Source organism: Calidris pugnax, unplaced genomic scaffold (assembly GCF_001431845.1).
Source record: "Calidris pugnax isolate Ruff unplaced genomic scaffold, ASM143184v1 scaffold352, whole genome shotgun sequence".
Taxonomy (NCBI): domain Eukaryota; kingdom Metazoa; phylum Chordata; class Aves; order Charadriiformes; family Scolopacidae; genus Calidris; species Calidris pugnax.
Genome location: NW_015091110.1, coordinates 806,784 through 826,219, shown reverse-complemented (window position 1 = coordinate 826,219; position 19,436 = coordinate 806,784). Strand labels below are relative to the sequence as shown.

Genomic DNA, 19,436 nt, shown 5'->3' with positions numbered 1-19,436 from the left:
TGGCTCCCTATCTCTGTGCGGAGATAAGGGCTGCCGTTCCTCCTAGGAAACAGCGTCTTAGAAGCGGAAGGCTGCACTTCTTATCATTCAAGTATGTGCCATAAAGGGGTAAAAATAGGGACGTTAAGGATAAGAAAGCTGAAACCAAGGCACCTGCTACCCACAGAAGGAAACTTGGGTATGAAATAAGACTCTGAGTTTCTTCTGTTTTGATTACTGCAAATCTTCACTTACAGGAGTAAATAATTTGCCTGTAAAAGCCTCTGAGATTACTGATATGAGAAAAGGTTTGCAGGACTTTGATTCCTGACTTTACTGTGCAGACTAAATTCTGTTTACTGAGTTTTACCAGAGTTGGCTGAGAGAATTAGATTTCAATACCTGTTAAACATTTAAAGGGCATCCTAAATCCTCATTGAAAATCCTTTAGTTTGTGACCTGAACAGAATCGATTAAAGAGAAAAGCTAACATAAGGTATTCAAATCGTATCCCCATTCCCCAATAATGCATAGTTCATTCAATCTCACAATATTTTAATCCAGTATTCACTTTGCCATGATATATAATGCAGGCTATTTACAATGATTGCCATTCTTTAAATGCCAGTCTTCCTTTAAAACAAGCAGCAACAACAACAACCAGCCCCATACCTGCTCCAAACATGGTTTGCAAGGATTTTGATGTGCGTCACTAATGTACAGATTTACACAGAGCAGAAAAAGGGGGTATTCTTATTTTTTGTGATTCTGCCTTGTATACTACCTGCAGCCGCATTCTGCCACTTTCATGCCTTCATAGTTATATATCAAAGTGGGCACCCCAGCATCATCCTTATAAAGAATGGAGATTGAATCCAATTTGGTTGGAACACAACAGGCCTTGGAAGCTTTCTTTGGGTTTTGGAGATGCACCAGAGTTTGGACAATAGCATGTTTTGTTGGGGTAACGTTATCTGTCAGAGGGAAGAAGCAACCTCCTTTACATTCAAAAGCCTCATAATCTTTTGGTGCAATGATCCAGGAATCCCAGCCAATCTCTTCAAAGTTCACATGGAGGGAAGTTCTCCGGCAGTGGTTGGCTCCGATGCTTCTCTTGCTTCTGGAGGAATGCTGGTGGGGGCCAGTGATGGCCTTTTCCTCTCCCAGTTCCTCCTCTTCAGATGAAGTGTTATTCTTCCCTAATTTCTTGAGCACACTTTCTTGTTCATGAACAATCATCTCCCGGAGCTCCACTTTGGTCTCTTTTGTCCCATTGCTGCGGTCATTGGAGAACACTATTAACAGGGGCAGATTTTTAGTGTCAGGGGTAACACTGATATCCAGCTTCCCACAAGTGAAACCACCCAGAGCCTTACTCTCTATAACAACCTCTAGCTTATTTTTAGTCTTCAATTTGTCTGCCCTGACCCATCTTTTCACAGCGCTTGACACTTCAAACATCTCCCAGCCACACTTGTGTATATTGTGGGAGACAAGGAAAGATTTGGTGCTTTCTGGGTTTTCCCAGTGGTCACCATCTAGAACATCATAAATGACCATGTTGCCTTCCAGCCTAGAGAGAGACCCGACTTCGCTGTGACAGGAGATGTAAATTCTCAGTTCAGCTCTGGTGATCTCCTCATATCGTGGAATAGAGATGTTGAAGAGCAAGATGTGTTTCTGAAATGGATTTTCTTCTGGTGAAGTTAAAGAAACAACATCTGCAATAGGAAATTAAAACACGTGGTTACAGTGCTTCTCACTGTCCAAGTAAGTTGCTTTGAAAAGACTCAGGATTTTGTGGGGGTAGGGGGGGTAAAATAAAAGCATGATCACTCAATTTAAAAAAATAAGTAAAAAATACCGTCTTCTGGCCAAGTTTCAAGGGCAGGGAGTGAAAATTGAAAATGGAGGTCCCTGATGTTGGTAGTATTTTCACCAAGATTGCGTGGTGAGGTGACTATTTGGAGGGGAGAATAAAGGGTCTGCCTAGAACAAGCTGTGGATGATGCTGGTCAGTATTGAGTACATAAATAAGGCATCTGGGAAGTGTTCAGATTTAGCAATTTCTAAAGAGATTTTTGCACAAAGAATACTTAAAAAAACCTATGAATTTCCTACTCTTATCATCATGCAATGGGATGAACTGCCCTCCTAATACAGAGACGTATCCTACACATTTAAGTGTCTCTAAGAACTAGCTGTGCTGAGGCTTTTGTTGTCTTCAGATAACTTTGAAAGCAGCTTGAAATACTGGGAGTTTTGGGAAATAGAAATGTTTTTGAAAATCCTGAACTGAAGCTTCAGGTTCTGCCTAAATTGGGACTTGGTGGGAAAGAGCCTTTCATGCCCCAGTCCCAGTCCATTCCAGTTTGGACTCACTGACCTTGTGTTGGTTTTGTTTGGTTTCTTTTTTTTTTTTCCTGCAAAGGTATGTGCAGTACCAGAAACTCTGCCTTGAGAGGGGCAGATGTTTGTCTGGAAAGTCAGATTGGTGATGTTTAAAAGTCATCACTGACTGATGTCTGTTTGATAGTCAATGTAAGATAATTACTCATTCATGATTGAGTTTTAGGGCAATTTTCGTTGGCTAATGTTGATACTTCTTCACAGTGTTTCCCCTCTAAAGCAGTCGGAGAGGAGAGTCAGATATGGAAAGTATTATCTAGCTCATACTGTTAAGGTTTCTTTCCATTTCAGGACTAGGAGCACTGATTTGGGAATCTGGAGTTCCCTATAGTGCTGTTACCTGTGTCTGTCTGGTTTTTGTATAAACAGAAGCTTCAGTTCTTCTTGTCTCGTTTTTATCATAAGGATTGCATTTACTTTGAACTTTTTTACTTTTGATGGAGCTTTTAAAACTCTATTAAATGTTACCAGGCAGGGATCTTGTATTTTTTTTAGTTGAGAAAAGCTTGACTACCCCATTCCATAGAAATCCTTCCATCTAAAGCAGAATTTTGGGGGAGCACTGCTGTTACTTGCACAGAGACACATTTATAAGTTGGCTGCTGTGGTTTTTAAGTACGAGAAGAGCACACCTGAAAGATGAGCTCTCGAGCATGGATGTCTCAATTATAGATGATAAAAAATTTGTATTCTAACATTAAAACTCTGTCCCAAATCTCTAGCTTTGAGAAACATGGTTCACATAAACTCTGTTATTCAGTGCATCATCTCAGTAGATGGGTTTGAGAAGACAGTATTGTACGGTAAAAATGCCAAAGAAGAAAACTAAAGGTAATTGCATTTTTTCAAAGATTGAAAGAAACTGCAGAGCAAGACTACAATCCAAAATTTTAATCTGTTTCTTTTCTAAAGAATCTGTGGAAGTTAGGCACTCAGTTCCCTCTGAATTTCAAAAGAATCTGAGTACCTACTGTCCATGTACATCTTTAAAAATTCTAGTCCACCTATTTAGGACTTTTCCTACCTTCAATACTGAAGCTCCTTACAATATTGGATGCAGGGATGGAGGACTTGTCTGCAGTATATCTGTTGTATAAGTCAATCATGAACTGTGGTGGTTCTTCTTTGGTCTTCGCTTGTGAGGGGACTCTTGATAAGTTCAAACTCCTCAGTAAATCCGTCTTCATATTCTCCAGGAAAGATTTAAAGTCAAAATGAGTCTCATCTTCCACTTCCCCAGGATCATGAAAGTGTGCATCAGACTTTCTAATCACTGAGAACTTCTCCCAGTCTTCCAAAGGCTTGCCTCTTGTCAAGCAGGCAATGATGTTGAAAACAGAGAGTGCAGCTAATACTCCAAAATAATGCATTTCTTCTGTATTTACTTTCTGGTGGAGCCACAAGAGGACAAGGGTATTTTAACTGCTTAAAAATCTTGTTTCATTACAGACAGAGGAAAGGAGATGGAAGGCAAACAACTGGAATGCCCTTTGCAAATCACTTTCTTGTGTTCTTTTTGCAGCCTGCTTCAAACCCCAGCCTCTTGTCAGTTGTCAAGCAGATTGGTTGTACACTTGCCCTTATCAGAGTCATTGATGCCATGCTTCAGCTTCTGTTATCTAGCAAAGCTCTTAGTTAATGAAGATTCTATAAACATCTGACAAACACATGTGGCTGGTGGGAAGGACACTGTATATTGTAAAGAATCCACATTTCACTTTAGGGTCATCATTGCTTAATTACACTCTTTTGTCATTTCCTTGCCAACACAGAGAGGAGCTTTCTTAGGGACGTAAAAGATGATTACACAGTTTTCATCAAGACTAGAAAATACAGATCTAGAACAAAATTACTCTATTAGCTATTATTAAATAACAACTCACAAATCTTTATTACGGTCAGTTCAATTGCCATCAGAAAATCCCCCATCATTTGGTGGAGACCTGTGATTCTGCAAGACATGATCTTATGACAGTACAAACAACCTTAAAACTTCTTTCCGTTAATCAGCCAAGAGCTATTGTTTGTACACAGTGAAATATCTGTTTTGTGTCAAGTTTGCTTCATGTTGTTTGCAGGCTTGTCCATTTTCAGTTTGATTCCTTTGGTGTATGGGAATTTAGTCTTGTTTTTATTGTATCTTATGTAATATATTTCTTAGATTCTTGACGGTCAGTCCAAGAACAACCAGTCATTATTTCAGTGACCTCAAAATGAAGACAGAACCAAGCCTTCTAAGGCCACGTGGAAAATAAAAAGGTCTCCATGAAGATACAGAAGATTGTCCTTGAAGATACTGTTATCCATGAGAAAAATAAGCCAAGGCAAAAATACAAGGTTGATGACAGAATTTCTCATGGTACAGAAGGAAAAAACCTAGTTTATTTATAGACAAAAATATCACTTGCTATTTATCTTAATTAATGCATTATGATTTAATCTAATGATGCATAAGTTTTTTCTCCATACCAATAATGTTTCATATTTCTTAAGCCAACTCAATCCATTCTGTACACGTGCCATAAAGTCTGAATAGCATTATCAGCTTTTACATTAAAAAAAAAAATCTCATTGCAGAGATGAGGAGATCTTGTCCTTTCTGGGCATTCTTCTTCCATTTTCTCGCAGTGCATATACAGTATTTAAAGTGAGCCCAGACTTCTCAAATACTCACTTCTGTGTCTGTTCGAGTGACATCTGGGATCCAGGTTAATTATGTTCCTATGGTGTAAAGTCAGAAAGGGTCCTGGTCTCCTGCAGAGCAAGACTGTTTTACTCAAGGACTTTGTTTTTTTCCTACTTGCATGCGTGACTGGCTAAACCAGAACTTTTTAAGGGTCTCCAGAATTTGTCTGAAGATGTCAAAGAATCAAAGATTTCTTTGATTTCTGTAATACTTAGTCTAAGAGATTGTCACACTTAATAATGTGGTTTTTTTAGTTCATTGTGCCTGGCTTCACCTTCTAGACAGGAGTCCTCCTCCCTTCCAGCCTGGCTTAAGGAGCCTCATAGCACTGGCATTTTCTCTCCGTCAAAGTACTTGTACAGTATAATCAAGTTACTTCTCAGTTTACTTTCTGATAAAATACACAGATTGTGCTTTTTAGTCATATTAGAAGACATTTTCTTAACTGTTTTTGTTTCTTTTTAGTGCTTTTTTTCAGAATTTGAATGTCTTTTTGAAAAGGTGAACACTGGGGCTCTGCATAATGTTCTAGTGGGAGTCCACCAGTGCCATGTGCAGAAATAAAATCTCCTTTCCTTGTGTGGTTCACTACTCCCGTGTGTATCTTTGGAAAGCTTTCATTAGCTCTCTTTACATAGCATCACCTTGAACGCTCATAGTGTGCCGTAAGTTCCTGTTATCCACCAAAATTGTTTTAAGAATTATGGCTTTAAGAGTTATGGGTTCAATCTTTTACTCAGTGGGAACAGCCTCCATTCCTCGTGCCTAGGTACTAAGTTCTGCATCTGCCCACCTTAAAATGAATTTTGATTACATAAAGCACAGCTAAATCAAGTCATCTATATAAATACCTCTCTCCTAAACACTGTCTTCTGGAAATGCTGTGGGGGTTGTTAAATACAGACTTCCAGTTCATATATGAAGATGTCAAATAGTGTCAGGCCAAGTGTCAGCTTTGCGGAAACTTTACAATGAACAGTTTCATTCAGTGGCAATTCCTTTTGAAAGCTGCTCTTTGAGGTTTGGCAGTGAGACAGTCCTTAATTCATGTGATACACAAATATATTAATATTGTCCAGTGATTTCTGTTAATTATGCAGCCTTGTGCGAGTGAATTGATACAGTCCACAAAAACTTAAGTACATTCTAGCTGTTGCTGTTACCTCTGGCAGTGAAACTGTGGCCTCAAAGTATGAAATTGGATTTGTTTTAGAAAAAAATGTCCTTAACACTTTGTTGGCTGGTATCAGCTGTTTTCCTGTTTTATCTGGTTTTAATTATCCTAAATTAATATACCATCAAGTTTTTTTAGGATGAGTTAGTGGAATTATTTTGAGCTGCTATTTTAAGTGTTTGCCAATAGTAACTTTTATATAGGTTAGCAGGAAGTACCACATTTACACACCTCTGTTGTCTGAGAATCTGCACCAGATGAGTGTGGAATATTGGTGGCAGAAGTTGCCTAGCACCTTAGCAGGATCGGAGCCTTCCAGTTAGTCATTCATCAGGAGGCAGTGTGTGTAGTATCCGTCCCCTAAACAATACGACTAGGAATGGATAAGATAGTCCAGAGGGTTAGACTGTCTCTTGAGGAGGAAACACTGCTTATCTTGCACTCTGTGCTACCTCACAGACTTCAGAAGTTTGTTCTGCTCTGGGTCTGCCTCTGCTTTTGTACAAGGAGGTGGCAGAAAATGGAATATATGGCAAGTGTGTCCTGGCACAAAGAGATACTGAGAAAGAGGATTGACAGGCACAACGATGGATCATTAGCTCTTAAAGGAGTGCTGAAGTTACAAGGGCTACCATGAATGTATCAGCAGAGGATTGTACAGGAGTTAAAGGGATGCAGAGACTTTATTTCTATGAAATCTTCTAACAGAACCACTGCCAAATATTGTGTCCCTTTTTGATGTTCATTGTTGGAAAAGAGCTGTGAGAAATTTTTTTGAGGCTTAGAATAAAAAATCAAAGTACCTGTTTAAATCTTAGCCAAAATATATTTTGACCCCGCTTTATATACTAAAAATACACAATGAAAGTATTCTGGATAATAGATGAAAGGGATCTAACAAAATAGGTTACAGTAAGATCCAGTGAATTGAAGCTAAAGCTCAACAAATTCAGACTAGGATTAAACCACTGCGGTTGAACAAAGAGCACTAACTTTTGGAACAACTACGTGTAGTCCAGTAGAGATATTCTATCACGTGAAGTCTTTAAAGCCAAATTTATGCATGTTTTGCAAAGATACTCCCAAGCTCAAAACAGAAACTACTGGGCAAGGTTCTTTGATCTGTGCTGTGCAGGAGGGCGGTCTAGATGATCACACTATTCCCTCTCGACTTTAATCTATTGAGGTGCATTATCACAAGCTTAACATGTATTTACATGTTTCCATCTAATTAACAGAATGTAACAGAGTGCATTCAGAGAAAGACAATTCAACTGTTTTTAGATACTACTGTACCTTTAATTTATTAGCTTTTGTTAAAAGCATGTAACAATCTAGAGGATATAATGTATAATTTACAAAAATATAAATCTTGGTTATTTTATTTTTAGTATTTCAACATATTACTATATAGTATGTGTTACTCAGAGAATATGTTTAACAATCTGAAATTATCCAGCAAACCAAAAGTGTGGGATATTACATATGTCTTTTGTAGTACAAATTATATATTAGGGAAGGGTATATTAACATACTGTTTATATGAAAGCATATGCAGTGCACTATACTTGCGTCCTGAAGAAAATATACATTTTAAGCCCTTTATTACAGCATTTTTTTCAGTATAAATATGCAGATTAAGAGTATGAGTGTTTTAGGCAAAAAAGTTTTGATTTGTGTACAAAAGTGATATTCTAAAATAAGGCTGCCTTTCCAAGTTCACTTCCCATCTTCTTGGTTAACTGAAGAGATAAAATAGCCAGAGAAATATAGTCAGAAAAATAGCGTATAAAAACATATTTTAGTCCTTTGATTATGGAAAACTTTAAACTTAAATTTCTCACTAAACACCAGGTGTCTTGGCTAGGTGGGTTAGGAAAGTATTTGTAAAAGTATTGAATTCCTGGAAGAAGAATATGAAAGACAAATGATGACAGGGAGCCATATCCTTCCAGGTGGGAAGGAGTATGGTTTTAGTCTCTCCGCGTGTTTTCCGTGGAGAAATTGTAGGTTTGTGTTCATTCATCCCCACAAGTGGATTCATCTCCCAGTCACACCTTTCCCCGTGTAGGCGGGCAGGATGCGTACGTCTCCTTGGAGATGCGTTGGTATGAATTTATCGGCAGGCGCAAGTTTCAACCGACATATTGGGATAGACCTTTAAAACAACGTTTTTGTTCTCATCTAAGAAGAGGACGCTGAGGGAGCTCATTTTGTCAGGAACGCAGCAGGGTTCTGGGATGCCGGGAATGATTCCCACTGCTTTTACGATGCTCTGGATTGTAGCGTGATTTGATGGCCGAACAACCTGGAACAGAGAGGGAAATAATTATTGCTTCATTTATGAGCAGTCACTTTCTCAGATGGATTTGGAAAATGACAATAGTCGTGTTTTTTTTGTTTCTGGAACAAAAGTGACTGTATGTGATTGAGTGAGAGGGTTTTGCAGCACAGTCACTCCCTCGCACGTCCAGCTTTCCTGCGCAGGGTGTATCCAACAGGTATTTTGTGTTCCTTATGCTGCCTTCACAAATACCAGAGGAGGGCACTGGTGGCACAGCCAGCAGTCAGGAGCCCAGAGAAAGAATGGGCTGCACCTACTCGATGCTGGAGGCAGGCACTCAGGAGACAAGGACTCAATCGGGGCACACTTCTCAGCCATAAGATCTCACCTTTTGTTTTCTTAACCTCTTGTCGGACTTGGAAAATTGGCTACTATAATTATTTCTAAAATAACTTCCCTATGTTTCAGCAGGATTTCTCCTTGTATATGCTAACCTGGAATTAGTTACTTTTTCCTGGAGCAATGACTCTCTTTTAAAAGAGCTCCAGAAGTGGTGTCTGCTGGGGGGAGTTAGTTTGGAATAGTCAAACGAACTGACAGAGCCTTTCTCTTCATAACCCCATGACAAACAAGTACTTCATATCTATAGTCTTTGTCTGCTTCCCTCTGCCTTCCTTACGAGGCTTTTTTCCCCCCCCTGGGCTATCCTCGAAGCAGGAGAAGAAAACAAAAGGCTGGTGAGGGCGGGAGAAGTGTGAAGTGAGGCTTCACAGAAGCTTTACTGGTCAGAGTACTGGGCCACAGTCTTATTTCTACTATTAATTTTTGGATGCAGTAAAGCATGAAGCTTCAGTGATTCCTTGTCAGTTGTTGTGCTTGAATAATATCCCAGCAAATGACTTTGGATGCAGTAAAGCATGAAGCTTCAGTGACTCCTCGTCAGTTGTTGTGCTTGAATAATGTCCCAGTAAATGACTCCAGTAACAGTAGGGAACTTGTGTTACTCGTATCAGGCTTTTTGCTACAGTTTCACGAGTTTTCTGCACAGATCTGGTATATGTGGCGTGTGAAATCTTTCATCACTCTTGCTATGAGGCTGTCTATTGGGTGGAAAATGACATCTGTGGGATGACAAATGGGGACTTTGCACACCTCCACATGGAAGCATATACTTCAAGTGAGAAGAATTGATGTCCCCTCTATCTTCTCTGTTTTTTAAATAGTAATTGAATAGATACAAAACATGATTTTTAATTTCAACACAAAAAGTTATGTAAATCATGGGTATAACAAAGGAGCTAGTTCTTAGGATAATTCATTTTTGATACGCTTACTTTAAGTGTAACATATCAGCAAATCGGATCCAAACCTTAATTGCTGTTAAGGCTTTCAGATGTTCCTTAAGTGACTCATTTGAGCCATTACAAGGAGAAACTGTGAAATCCGTCCTTGATCCTATGGGGCTTCAAGACAGCATTCTATAGCAAAGTCCCAACAAGTGGCCAATCCTGGAAAGTGCCTTTTTGTAATTAGCACATGTTGGCATAATTGGCAACAGCTTGCTCTCTCATGCCACCCTTTATCTTTAGATTTCAAAGCACAAACAAGCAGCAGTGAATTAGTGTCACAGCTACTGTGTGAAGTAGAAATAAGCTTCTACTGACATTGGCCATGTCAGCAAATGTGGACAGCAAGAGAGTGGCAGAAGTAGTTTAGGCAACTGCAGAGTTTAGAAATTCAAAGAATTTTAGCTTCTAGAATCAAGTTCTTACTTTAGCCTTTATGAAAAACCTCCTGAACTGTTCCTGGCAACTTTATTATTTCATATTGTTATTTGAAACAGTCCCAGATCCTAATGTACTACTGAAGCAGAATTTGTTGACCTCATGTGGTGGAAAGCCATCATTGCCCTCTCTGCCAGTTACTGACTCACAGGATTCCTCAATATCAACCTGCAGAAGATCCTACCAGGATTTTCTCCATCTATGCAGTCTCTAATATCTGCAAGGAACACATAGATGTGAGCAAAGTCTAGCGGGAGCAGCTGTCTGCCAAAGTGAAAGCACTAATTAGGTTTCTAGTGCCTGCAAGTGTATACAATGCGCACAAAAATGCTCATAGAGAAAAAAGGCTATTATGGACCATTACTCTGTACAGAACCTGGCTCCCTGAGCCCTACACCCACAGCAGAGCCAGAGAGCACACCCATCCCACATCCAGCCAGGCTCCAAATTTTCCAGCCCTTCTGGAAACCTGGCACAAGTGTTCGGTGATCATGGGCAAGGCTTCACATTAGCCTTTGTACCAATGTGCTACAGTGGAAAGCTTGAAATAAAGAGTTGAATGCCCAGTAGTGATGGCACTGAGGAAGCACTACTATTTTAAATGCTAAATTATGTACAGCAAGCCAGGTTCTGCCCTTGCTTAATCTCTACTACAATCCTATTTTAGGAACATTTTGGGCCTCAGAAAATAGAAGGATGATGATGTAGCTGAAAAGCAATTACCAGCAGGTTCAAAATACTTTAGACCTGCCCCTTCTGCCTGGCATACACCCCTTTTCAAGCCTGTTTTATCATGAGTTTGCCCCTCAGAGCAATAAGGTAGGTGAACTTCCTATGGCAAGATTTGTACCAGAGCTGATTTGTAACTAGATCAAGAATTGAAGTTATTAAAGTAGATGCGCAGAGTAATGTATCAATACTTAAAAAAAATAATCATACAATGTGATGATTCCTGGCAATACATGCCAGGTATTTAAGTATAATTCTATCTCCACAGTTCTGAAAGAGAAATAAGTTCTCTGTTTCCATCACAGTTGATGTAGACCAAGACTGTGTAGACCAAGTCTTCATGATTAGCCTTAATCTGGGTTTTGATTGAGGAATGCCAAGATCATATGCATGCTTTCCTGACCTAGGGTATATATGCAAGAAAAAAAGTTATTTCTCCTTCCATAATATTTAGCAATTCTCTGACCTGAAGCTTCTTGCATGCTTAACTTCTAGTTATCTCTGTTCATTTGGAAACAATGTTTTAAAAAAGTTACAGCTGTGAATTTGCCTCTGTTTTTTCCCCTCTTAAAAATACAAAGAGAGCAAAAAGTAGACCTCTTCCAAATCAAACACAACCAAAAAATCCTTACATCTATGTATCTAAGATTTAGTTTTAACTTTCTCTGGTTTGTTTCTCTTTTTTATTTATTTTGGGTTTTTTGGCACCAAGATGGTAGTGCAGCCACATTAATTTCTCTAGAACACAAGTATCAAAATGAGAACTAAAATAAGTGGGTTTGATTTACAAGGGAATCTTTAATATAGGAAGTAATATTTCTAGGTAAAACATTAAGGAAGGTGGCAATATTCCAGCTAGAAAAGGATCCCCTCTCTTGGTTCTGTCAGGTGTTGTGTCATGCTGTTTTGCTCACAAGAAGCCAAAAGTATTACATGTATCTTCTCTCTCTTTTTTTTTTTTTCCCTTTTCCCTGTTTTGGTCTGTGTGAATGGTGTAATTACACTACACTGTAGGTCTATGTCAGAGACCCGTATCTGAGGCTGAATTTTGGTTTGGATAAGTTAAAGGGTGATGGCGTCGCATGATTTCTTTATACTACAACAAAAAAGTGAAGTTGTATGTGAGCCTGTGCAAGCTTTAATTTTTACCAGACGTTAAAGGGTGATGGCGTCGCATGATTTCTTTATACTACAACAAAAAAGTGAAGTTGTATGTGAGCCTGTGCATGTATTGATTTAAATATACACTGTTTAGCATCATCCAGAAACACAAGAACGTGTGGTCAGGTTTGTATGCCGTACCCTGGTGTCTAGATTTCCACTGTTCCTGGACCTAAACCAGCCTGAATATCTGCTCTTCCTGAAATCATACTGCTTATTTCAATGAAACATCGTCAGTCTGCCTGTCTGTAAAGCAGGGCAGATTCCTGTCTCGGAGCTTTGAAATTCTCTGCTGTAAAACTCTGCTGAGTGACCACGTGTGAAAATAGCAGTAGAATGAAAATTCAGGCTATTTGTAGGTAGAACTGCAAAATAATGACAGTGTCTAAATATGCAGGTTACGCAATGCTTCAAATCCTCCCCTCCCCATTACTTGACAGTCCTATAAAATGTCAGTAATTCTTGTGCTAAATAGGATTCCCAAAATTTCTACTTTTTACCACAGAGCAAGTGAGTGGGAGTGGGCCAAATCCAAATTCCGTTGGAGCGGGAGTTCATGTTTGCCTCTCATTAGCAGATTTCACACTGCTTCTCTAGGAGGAATTCTGTACGCCAGCTTTAGAGTGTTACAGACACCTATTTGGCATTTCCAGTCACAGAAAGAAAATCAACTTTTTTGTTTCAGGAGGATGATCTTAATTTTAAGAATTTGGTAAATTAAAAATCACCAGAAAAATTTGGGACACAAATATCAGCTTAACCAGTACTCTTATTTTCAAAGTGATAAGCAGTTTCTTAAAGTTAAATGTACCTCAGTGTCACTACTCTGCTTTTTTCTGCTAAGGTGGAATTCAGAAATACTCTGATACAGTACCTTGGTTTATTATTAGCATATAATACTTTATACTTCTGCTACAACAACAGAGTAGTTTGATGATTTAGTATGTGTAACCATATTTTAATAAGCTACATAAGTCTTTATGGTGTGGTTTCAAGCTGTAAGATGAGATATTGTAAGATAAACCCGAGACCTTTTTCTTATTCTTCAGTTACACGCTACATAAGTCTTTATGGTGTGGTTTCAAGATGTAAGATGAAATATTGTAAGATAAACCTTCAGTTACATTTAAAGATAACTTGGAATCTTTTTGCACTCTGAGGGAAATGATCAGAGTTGATAGAAACGATATTGCTAAAATTAATTAGGCTGAACAAGGCAACAGAACACAGTGATAAAGGTAAAAATCTAAAGGAAATTCTAACCAACAAAGTAGTTGGATAGGCTGAACAGCAGACCTGCTTGTGAGCTAACAACAACGAAAAGGCATACTACCTTGGGCATTGGGAATTCACATGCCCCTGCACAGTAGTAGGCATCAAATGATTTGGGAGATATGATCCATTCATTCCAGCCAATATCAGCAAAGTCAACTTTCATGTATCTTCTTGAACAAATCCTTGGCTCATTCCATTGTTTTCGCCTTGCTTTCTTCATTGTTTTCTCATCGAAATTTAGCACCTGAGATTTTGTAAGTGTTTCTGTATTTTCTTGCCCTTTTCTCCTTCGGTCTTTCCGTGAGGCTTTTGGTTTCAAGGACTTGTAGGCATTCTCCCATATGTCATGTTTGTTGTATTTATTGTTGTTATAATCTACTTCTGGCAACTCATTGTTCTGAATAGAGCTAGAGATGTACGTATCCCGCCGCACTCGGGTGTCAGTAGAAGCATTAGGAGACAGATTGGGATCCCCATCATTGGAAGGGAACGGGTCGTAACGCTGCAGGGTGACTGCCACGCTGTTGGGTTCAGAGATTGCAAGATCATTGGCATAAACTAATATATAAGGTAAATGACTGGCGACCTGTTCGGGGAAGCCCTGGTGTTTCTCCCCAGAATCAAGCTCAGCGCAGAGAATGAGCTCTCCGGCCCGTTTGGATTCTTTTATGATGTGTGAAATGTCCTTTGCGTGCCAAGTCCCTCGCCTTTGAAGAGACACGGTGATGTTCCCTTTCACTAGCCCGTAGGCAGAATTCTGGTGAATACTTTGGAAAATGAGGTTGAGCCGCAGGATGGGAGGCAGGTGAAGGAGGCGGCAGGAGGAGTTCTTGGACCTCTTACAGAACACTTCCCGCTGCCGGGGGCGTTTGTCGGCATAGAAGTGAAAAGTGGCAGCAAGGATCATCTCGGAATCCTGCATGGATGTCAGATTGAAGCAGTACAAGGGCTTCTGGGCCAAGAACTCTGCAAGAGAGGAAGAAAAATATGGATAAAGATCTGAGAGCAAAAATGGTGGCCAAACCCTTATTCCTACATAACTGGATTAACAAATATTGCTTTTCGCTTACCAGCTTCAAATCAGTTAGTATGTGAGCTTGTCACTGCAGCTTAAAACTATGGTGAATAAGAGGAGAAAAAAAATCCTAACAAGACATTACAATATTGTATTAAAAGTTACAAATATATATGGTAATATTACAATAACATTGTGAGCGTCCAACACACTGGGCACCTTTTTTACATGAGGGATAAATCTCTTCCCAGAGATTTTCAGTTTCAGACTGTTTTTATTCCAGGCAGGCAAGAAAAGCAATCCTTGCTTCTATTGCATTATAACCAAGTCAGGCTCAGAGAGCACAGCCAAGCTCCAAATGGTACCTTACTCAGCACACTAGCTGAAAACCTGGTTTACAGTTAATATTTAAGACGGTCTAATTTAAAGCCTACTGGAAAGATTCCTGAAAGATCTCTGGGTGCTAACCCTGTGGGCAACAGCATATGAAGTTCATCATCCATAAATAGCCCACAAGAGACATTTCACAAAGGGAGTGGAAGTCAGGCAGTGTGACAAATATTTTGGGGGGCGTTATTTGCAGGAGCAGTCCTCCTTCCCTGTATACATCATATAGGAACTTTGTTTAAAGTACTAGCTGGTTTCTAAGACTTGTGTTTTGATCTGCTTGGAGTTAGTGGCAACTACTGTTGAATAGGAGCTGACCCTTAAAATTCGAACTCCATTTGATACGGCTTCTTTTTAGCTTGTTGAACAATTTGTGCTCAGGTTACATCTCTACCCTCCTCTCAAGAAGGATGAGCAATTTTACACTTACATCTATTTATACCATGTTTGTTTAAACAATAGAAACCCCTCTTAGTGTGCTTAAATGGAATCCCAGAACCAAAACACCATGCCTTCACAGTCTAGCAAGGTTTTTTTATTTTGTTTTTATACAGGAAAGTGGTGGCAGAACCAAGAACTGATTCCTGTTCTCCCAAGCTCGGACTGGTACTGAGAATGCATCAAGGGACTACGGTGGGTAAGTCTGCACCTTTAGTTAACCCAGGTGCCAAGCTCTCTGGCAGCCCTTCTTGACATACCTGGAAATTCTCTGGCAGCAGGGAGAAAAAAAACCAAACCCAAAACCCCCCAAAAACCAACCCCAAACTCGCTGAACCCACCAGCCAGCCTTCCAGAAACTCTTAGGTTTCTTTTTCAATGCACTGTGGATGATGAGCCACAGAAATTTCGACACCACCAGAAAGGCAGCACTGGTAAGTGCCACCTGGCAGAATGGTCTTCCTTTTAAGCACAGTTTCATTTGAAAGATGGGAATCAATAGTGCTGTATCTCACTAAATTGGTGCTTGCTGGCTTCCAGTTCGTGCTGGATAGAGCTGTCATTTGGACTAAACCACAGCAGATTAGGATGTTCATTAATTCCAGGCCCACATAGACAGTCTGAAAGTACAAATGTTCAAGTTTCCATCTACACCATCTGGTTTTTTTCCTGATGCAGTGAAGTGGAACAGCCTGTACTGATGCCCACACGATGGTTCTAGAGGTGGCAGAAAGGCAAACAGAAATCATATTCTGTGATGAGAGGCTATTTATTTCTGTCAGTTCAGGACAGGATTCCTCTCAGTAAACTTTTTTAATCAACACTAGTCTTACACGCATACTCATACTATGAAAAAACAGAAAAGTTTAGATTCTATTCAGGTCTTTGAAGCATAGAAATTTCACAAGGCTGCCAGCCTATTTTTCAGACCAAGGAAGAGAATAATCACAGTACGTCCTTTAGAACACTGTGTTAATGTTTGTTCACTCTTTTTGCATATTTTTTTAAAAAGGAGTTTATCTACTGCCTCTCCCCCCTGAGCTATGTATAGTGGAAATTTGTAATATTTTCTTTAGTACTAGAATGCTCCGTTCTGTAGATAGGACCATGAAGCATACGCATTCCTGGGATAAAGGCATCTCAAACACCAGAGTCCCAGGGTTTCAGATGGGAAGGTAACTTGTAGTGACCGCTCAGAGAAAGGGAATTTTAACCCATCTAAATTAATCCTGCATTCTGGAGTGAAACAAACCCTTTGAAAGTCAAAATTATTTGTAGAACAGAGTAAGAATCTGTGAGTCTGCGGCTACTGAAAAGCCAGAAGCAGGCTTTTTAGGAACTGAGGAGACTTGATGGAGCATGGTCATATTTATCCTATTGCATCAGATTGCTCGGGCTTTTACCAACCTGTCAAGCAAGAATTGTTACATTTTCCAGGTCTGCTCAGAGTTGAACTGTGCTGTAAAGCTGTATACAGTAAAGCTGTTAATATTTTACTGATTGTATCTACCTCCGATCACTGTAGACAGCTTTAAGTTGGGAATAGAGGCAAGATGTGTGGAGGGTATACACAAGAGGTTGGTAGAGGGAAAAAAAAAAAGGCAAGTGGCCAAGGAAAGAAAATACTAGCCTTAGTAGGTAATCCACGTAGGAGAATGTTGCATTTGCAAGATGAGCAAAACAGATCTACAGGGTCTTTCTGATAACACATTGTGAGACAGAAATCTGCAGAGAACATCATTTTTAGCTCTGAAATGATGTTAAAGCAAGGATCTAGAGGCCAGAATTACAGTTCCCTAGGTAATCTTGATTTGGTTTTCTTGCACGTATGCATTATGATATAGTCTTAATTAAATGGCTGCTAATTTCTACTGTTCACCAAGACCTTTGCTTCATTTAGCACAGAGGATGGATGGTGTTCAGGGAATCAGTCTGAGCTGCAAGAATTCATTTATGGAGCAGTTTCATGGTTTAGGTAGCAGATTGCTGCTGTGACAACTTAATTCCCCCCAATCTTAGAAACCTAGGTGAAGCTAGGCAATAACTTAATATTTCACATTGGGTCATGAACCACATAGGACTTCACTGTGTAACTAATTTCAGTCCATTGGTGCTGTTTTCTAAAGCTACAGAGTTCCCTGAAAACTGGAAAGAACTTAAAGAGAAAAAAAAAAGAACTTGATAAATTAGTTTATAGACTCTCTCTCAGCTCCTGTCAGAGAAATAATGAATCCTTGGGAACATGCATAGAGGTGAGCTGAGAGGGGGTGACCAGATGTTTGTGAAACACACTTCCTGAAGTGATAAGTACCACTGGAGAAACATGAAGTTGTATTTGGAACACGTGCAAATAGCACATGCATATGTATAGCAAGTGCCTCACATTCAACATGGAGAAATATTATATATCCAAGAACCCAGTCAACACCATCTGTACCCTGTGAGGGATACGGAGGGTGGCAATACAGTAGTTGAGGAGACATCAATAATGCAGATGATAAAGGAGCAAGCTAAGTCTGGACCCACATTTTGCACCTCTGGAGCCCTGCTCTTGACAACCATAACTAACTGTGATGCCTGAGTGTCCCCTAACAAACAACTTTAAGCTGCAGCGCAGGAACAGGTTACAGATTTTTCCTGAAAAGGTACATGATTAAAAAAAAAAGTAGTAAATCCATTGCTTGGGATAATAAAAAGGAAGTTATTGTAGGTGTAGTCAGCTTTGCTTATCTTAGGATCAGAATTATCATCTGTATTTTGTGTAGAACGGATGTTCCACATATCTTGTTAGAAGAACATGCCCATTTCTTCTTTCAGAGAAAAAGTAGAATTTCTTGGAGGAGATGAAGAAAAAAAACCTGCCAGATATGGTTCTTCTCCCCTCCCTCATCTTGTGTCCTTCTATGGTTCATTTCAGACTGTTCATCACTAGGCTGATGAATTACAAAGAAATACAATTTGTTGTCATAACATAGGAACGTTGCAGAGGTGGTTCTGCTTTTATGCTGTGTTACTGGGGAGAGATGGGACCCAGTAGAGAAGGTACATGGGTGGGACACAGAAGGTAGGAGTTTTGGACGTAGTTGTGCTTTATTTCCATCACATGGACAGACAAGTTGCCTCCAAGCATCTCTGCCTTGGTTTCGTGCTGACAGATGAGTAACATAATATTCATTTCTAATTGTTCAGTGCCTGTGGGTAGAAAACACTGCTATTTCAGTGTTCTGTACCAGGACTTAAATCACTTAGATGCAAGTAACTTGTTCAGCAGATTAATTGAAAAACAAAGCAAAAAGAATACAGTGCAACTCTTGCATTCTTCCCAAACTGCTCTTGTGGTCCAGGGCCCTGCTTGGGGAGCAGCCAGCGAGAGCGGCTCCGTTCACAGAGAACCAGGAGTGGTAGCAGGAGGTCATGAGTAGCCATCCACAGTGGAAGTTCCTTCCTAACCCCGGCAGTTAGCAGCTGCATCATCATCCACTGATTTATTTCTCTCCCCAACGTCTGTGATCGTTTTACATCCTAACTCCTAGGTCCCTAGCCATTTCCATTCACCACTGGCCTTTCTATAGGATCTCCTCCTCCTTGAGTGATGACTTTTTAATATGGCATTTGACATAGGCTAAAAATGAAGTTGGGGTACACTAAAGGGTATGGATTATTGTGTGATATTATAGTAACCGTTCCTTAAAACGCTGTATGGTGCATTTTGTCCTATATGTGAGCTTTTTAAATGTAGGGGAAATAGATTAATTCAAAAGTTTCAATCCATCAGATGCGCCTATTAAAATGAGTACTCCTGGCAATGTAAAAAATTATATATATATTCTAGAAGCTGATATAATTCTTATTTTAAGATCTTAGTCACAGTCTGTAAGAGTTAACCAAAGGAGGAAGGCATTTTCCAGGAAAGATATTTCGGGGTTTCCTTGGCACATAGTAACACGTTTAAGAGTATTACCGACGCTAAACCTCCTCTTTCTTATTTCGAAGCAAGACTGGGGGGTAAGGGCAGTGGGGGTTTGACGCAGGGTTTGTGCTCTCCCACCCTCGAGCCAGGAGAAGCTGCGGGGAGGGAGGGAAGAGGGAGGTGGGACGTGTGTCCTCTCGGGGGT

General features: G+C 39.8%; 2 protein-coding genes across 2 annotated transcripts in view; both read right to left on the bottom strand.

Moving 5' to 3' along the window:
* Nucleotides 1-519: 519 nt before the first annotated feature.
* On the bottom strand, nucleotides 520-3,849 carry GDF2 (growth differentiation factor 2). The gene is made up of 2 exons (XM_014958068.1): nucleotides 3,413-3,849; nucleotides 520-1,700 (listed from the first exon to the last, which is right to left on the bottom strand). Exons 1-2 carry the CDS (start codon nucleotides 3,756-3,758, stop codon nucleotides 760-762), a joined length of 1,287 nt encoding a protein of 428 aa, XP_014813554.1. The 5' UTR covers nucleotides 3,759-3,849; the 3' UTR covers nucleotides 520-759.
* A 3,728-nt stretch (nucleotides 3,850-7,577) lies between these two features.
* The window catches only part of GDF10 (growth differentiation factor 10), a gene marked incomplete at its 5' end in the record, with an annotated part of 12,620 nt that continues 761 nt past the window's right edge, over nucleotides 7,578-19,436 (bottom strand). The window contains 2 exons of the mRNA XM_014958059.1: nucleotides 7,578-8,556; nucleotides 13,540-14,447. Of these exons, the coding sequence (XP_014813545.1) occupies nucleotides 8,365-8,556; nucleotides 13,540-14,447 (1,100 nt within the window). The remainder of the gene's footprint in view (nucleotides 8,557-13,539; nucleotides 14,448-19,436) is intronic.

Coding starts and splice junctions, on each gene's coding strand:
- GDF2 (XM_014958068.1), bottom strand. CDS start 3,758: ATGCATTATTTTGGAGTATTAGCTGCACTCTCTGTTTTCAACATCATT. Junction 1,701..3,412: donor AAGGAGCTTCAGTATTGAAG/GTAGGAAAAGTC, acceptor TTCCTATTGCAG/ATGTTGTTTCTTTAACTTCA.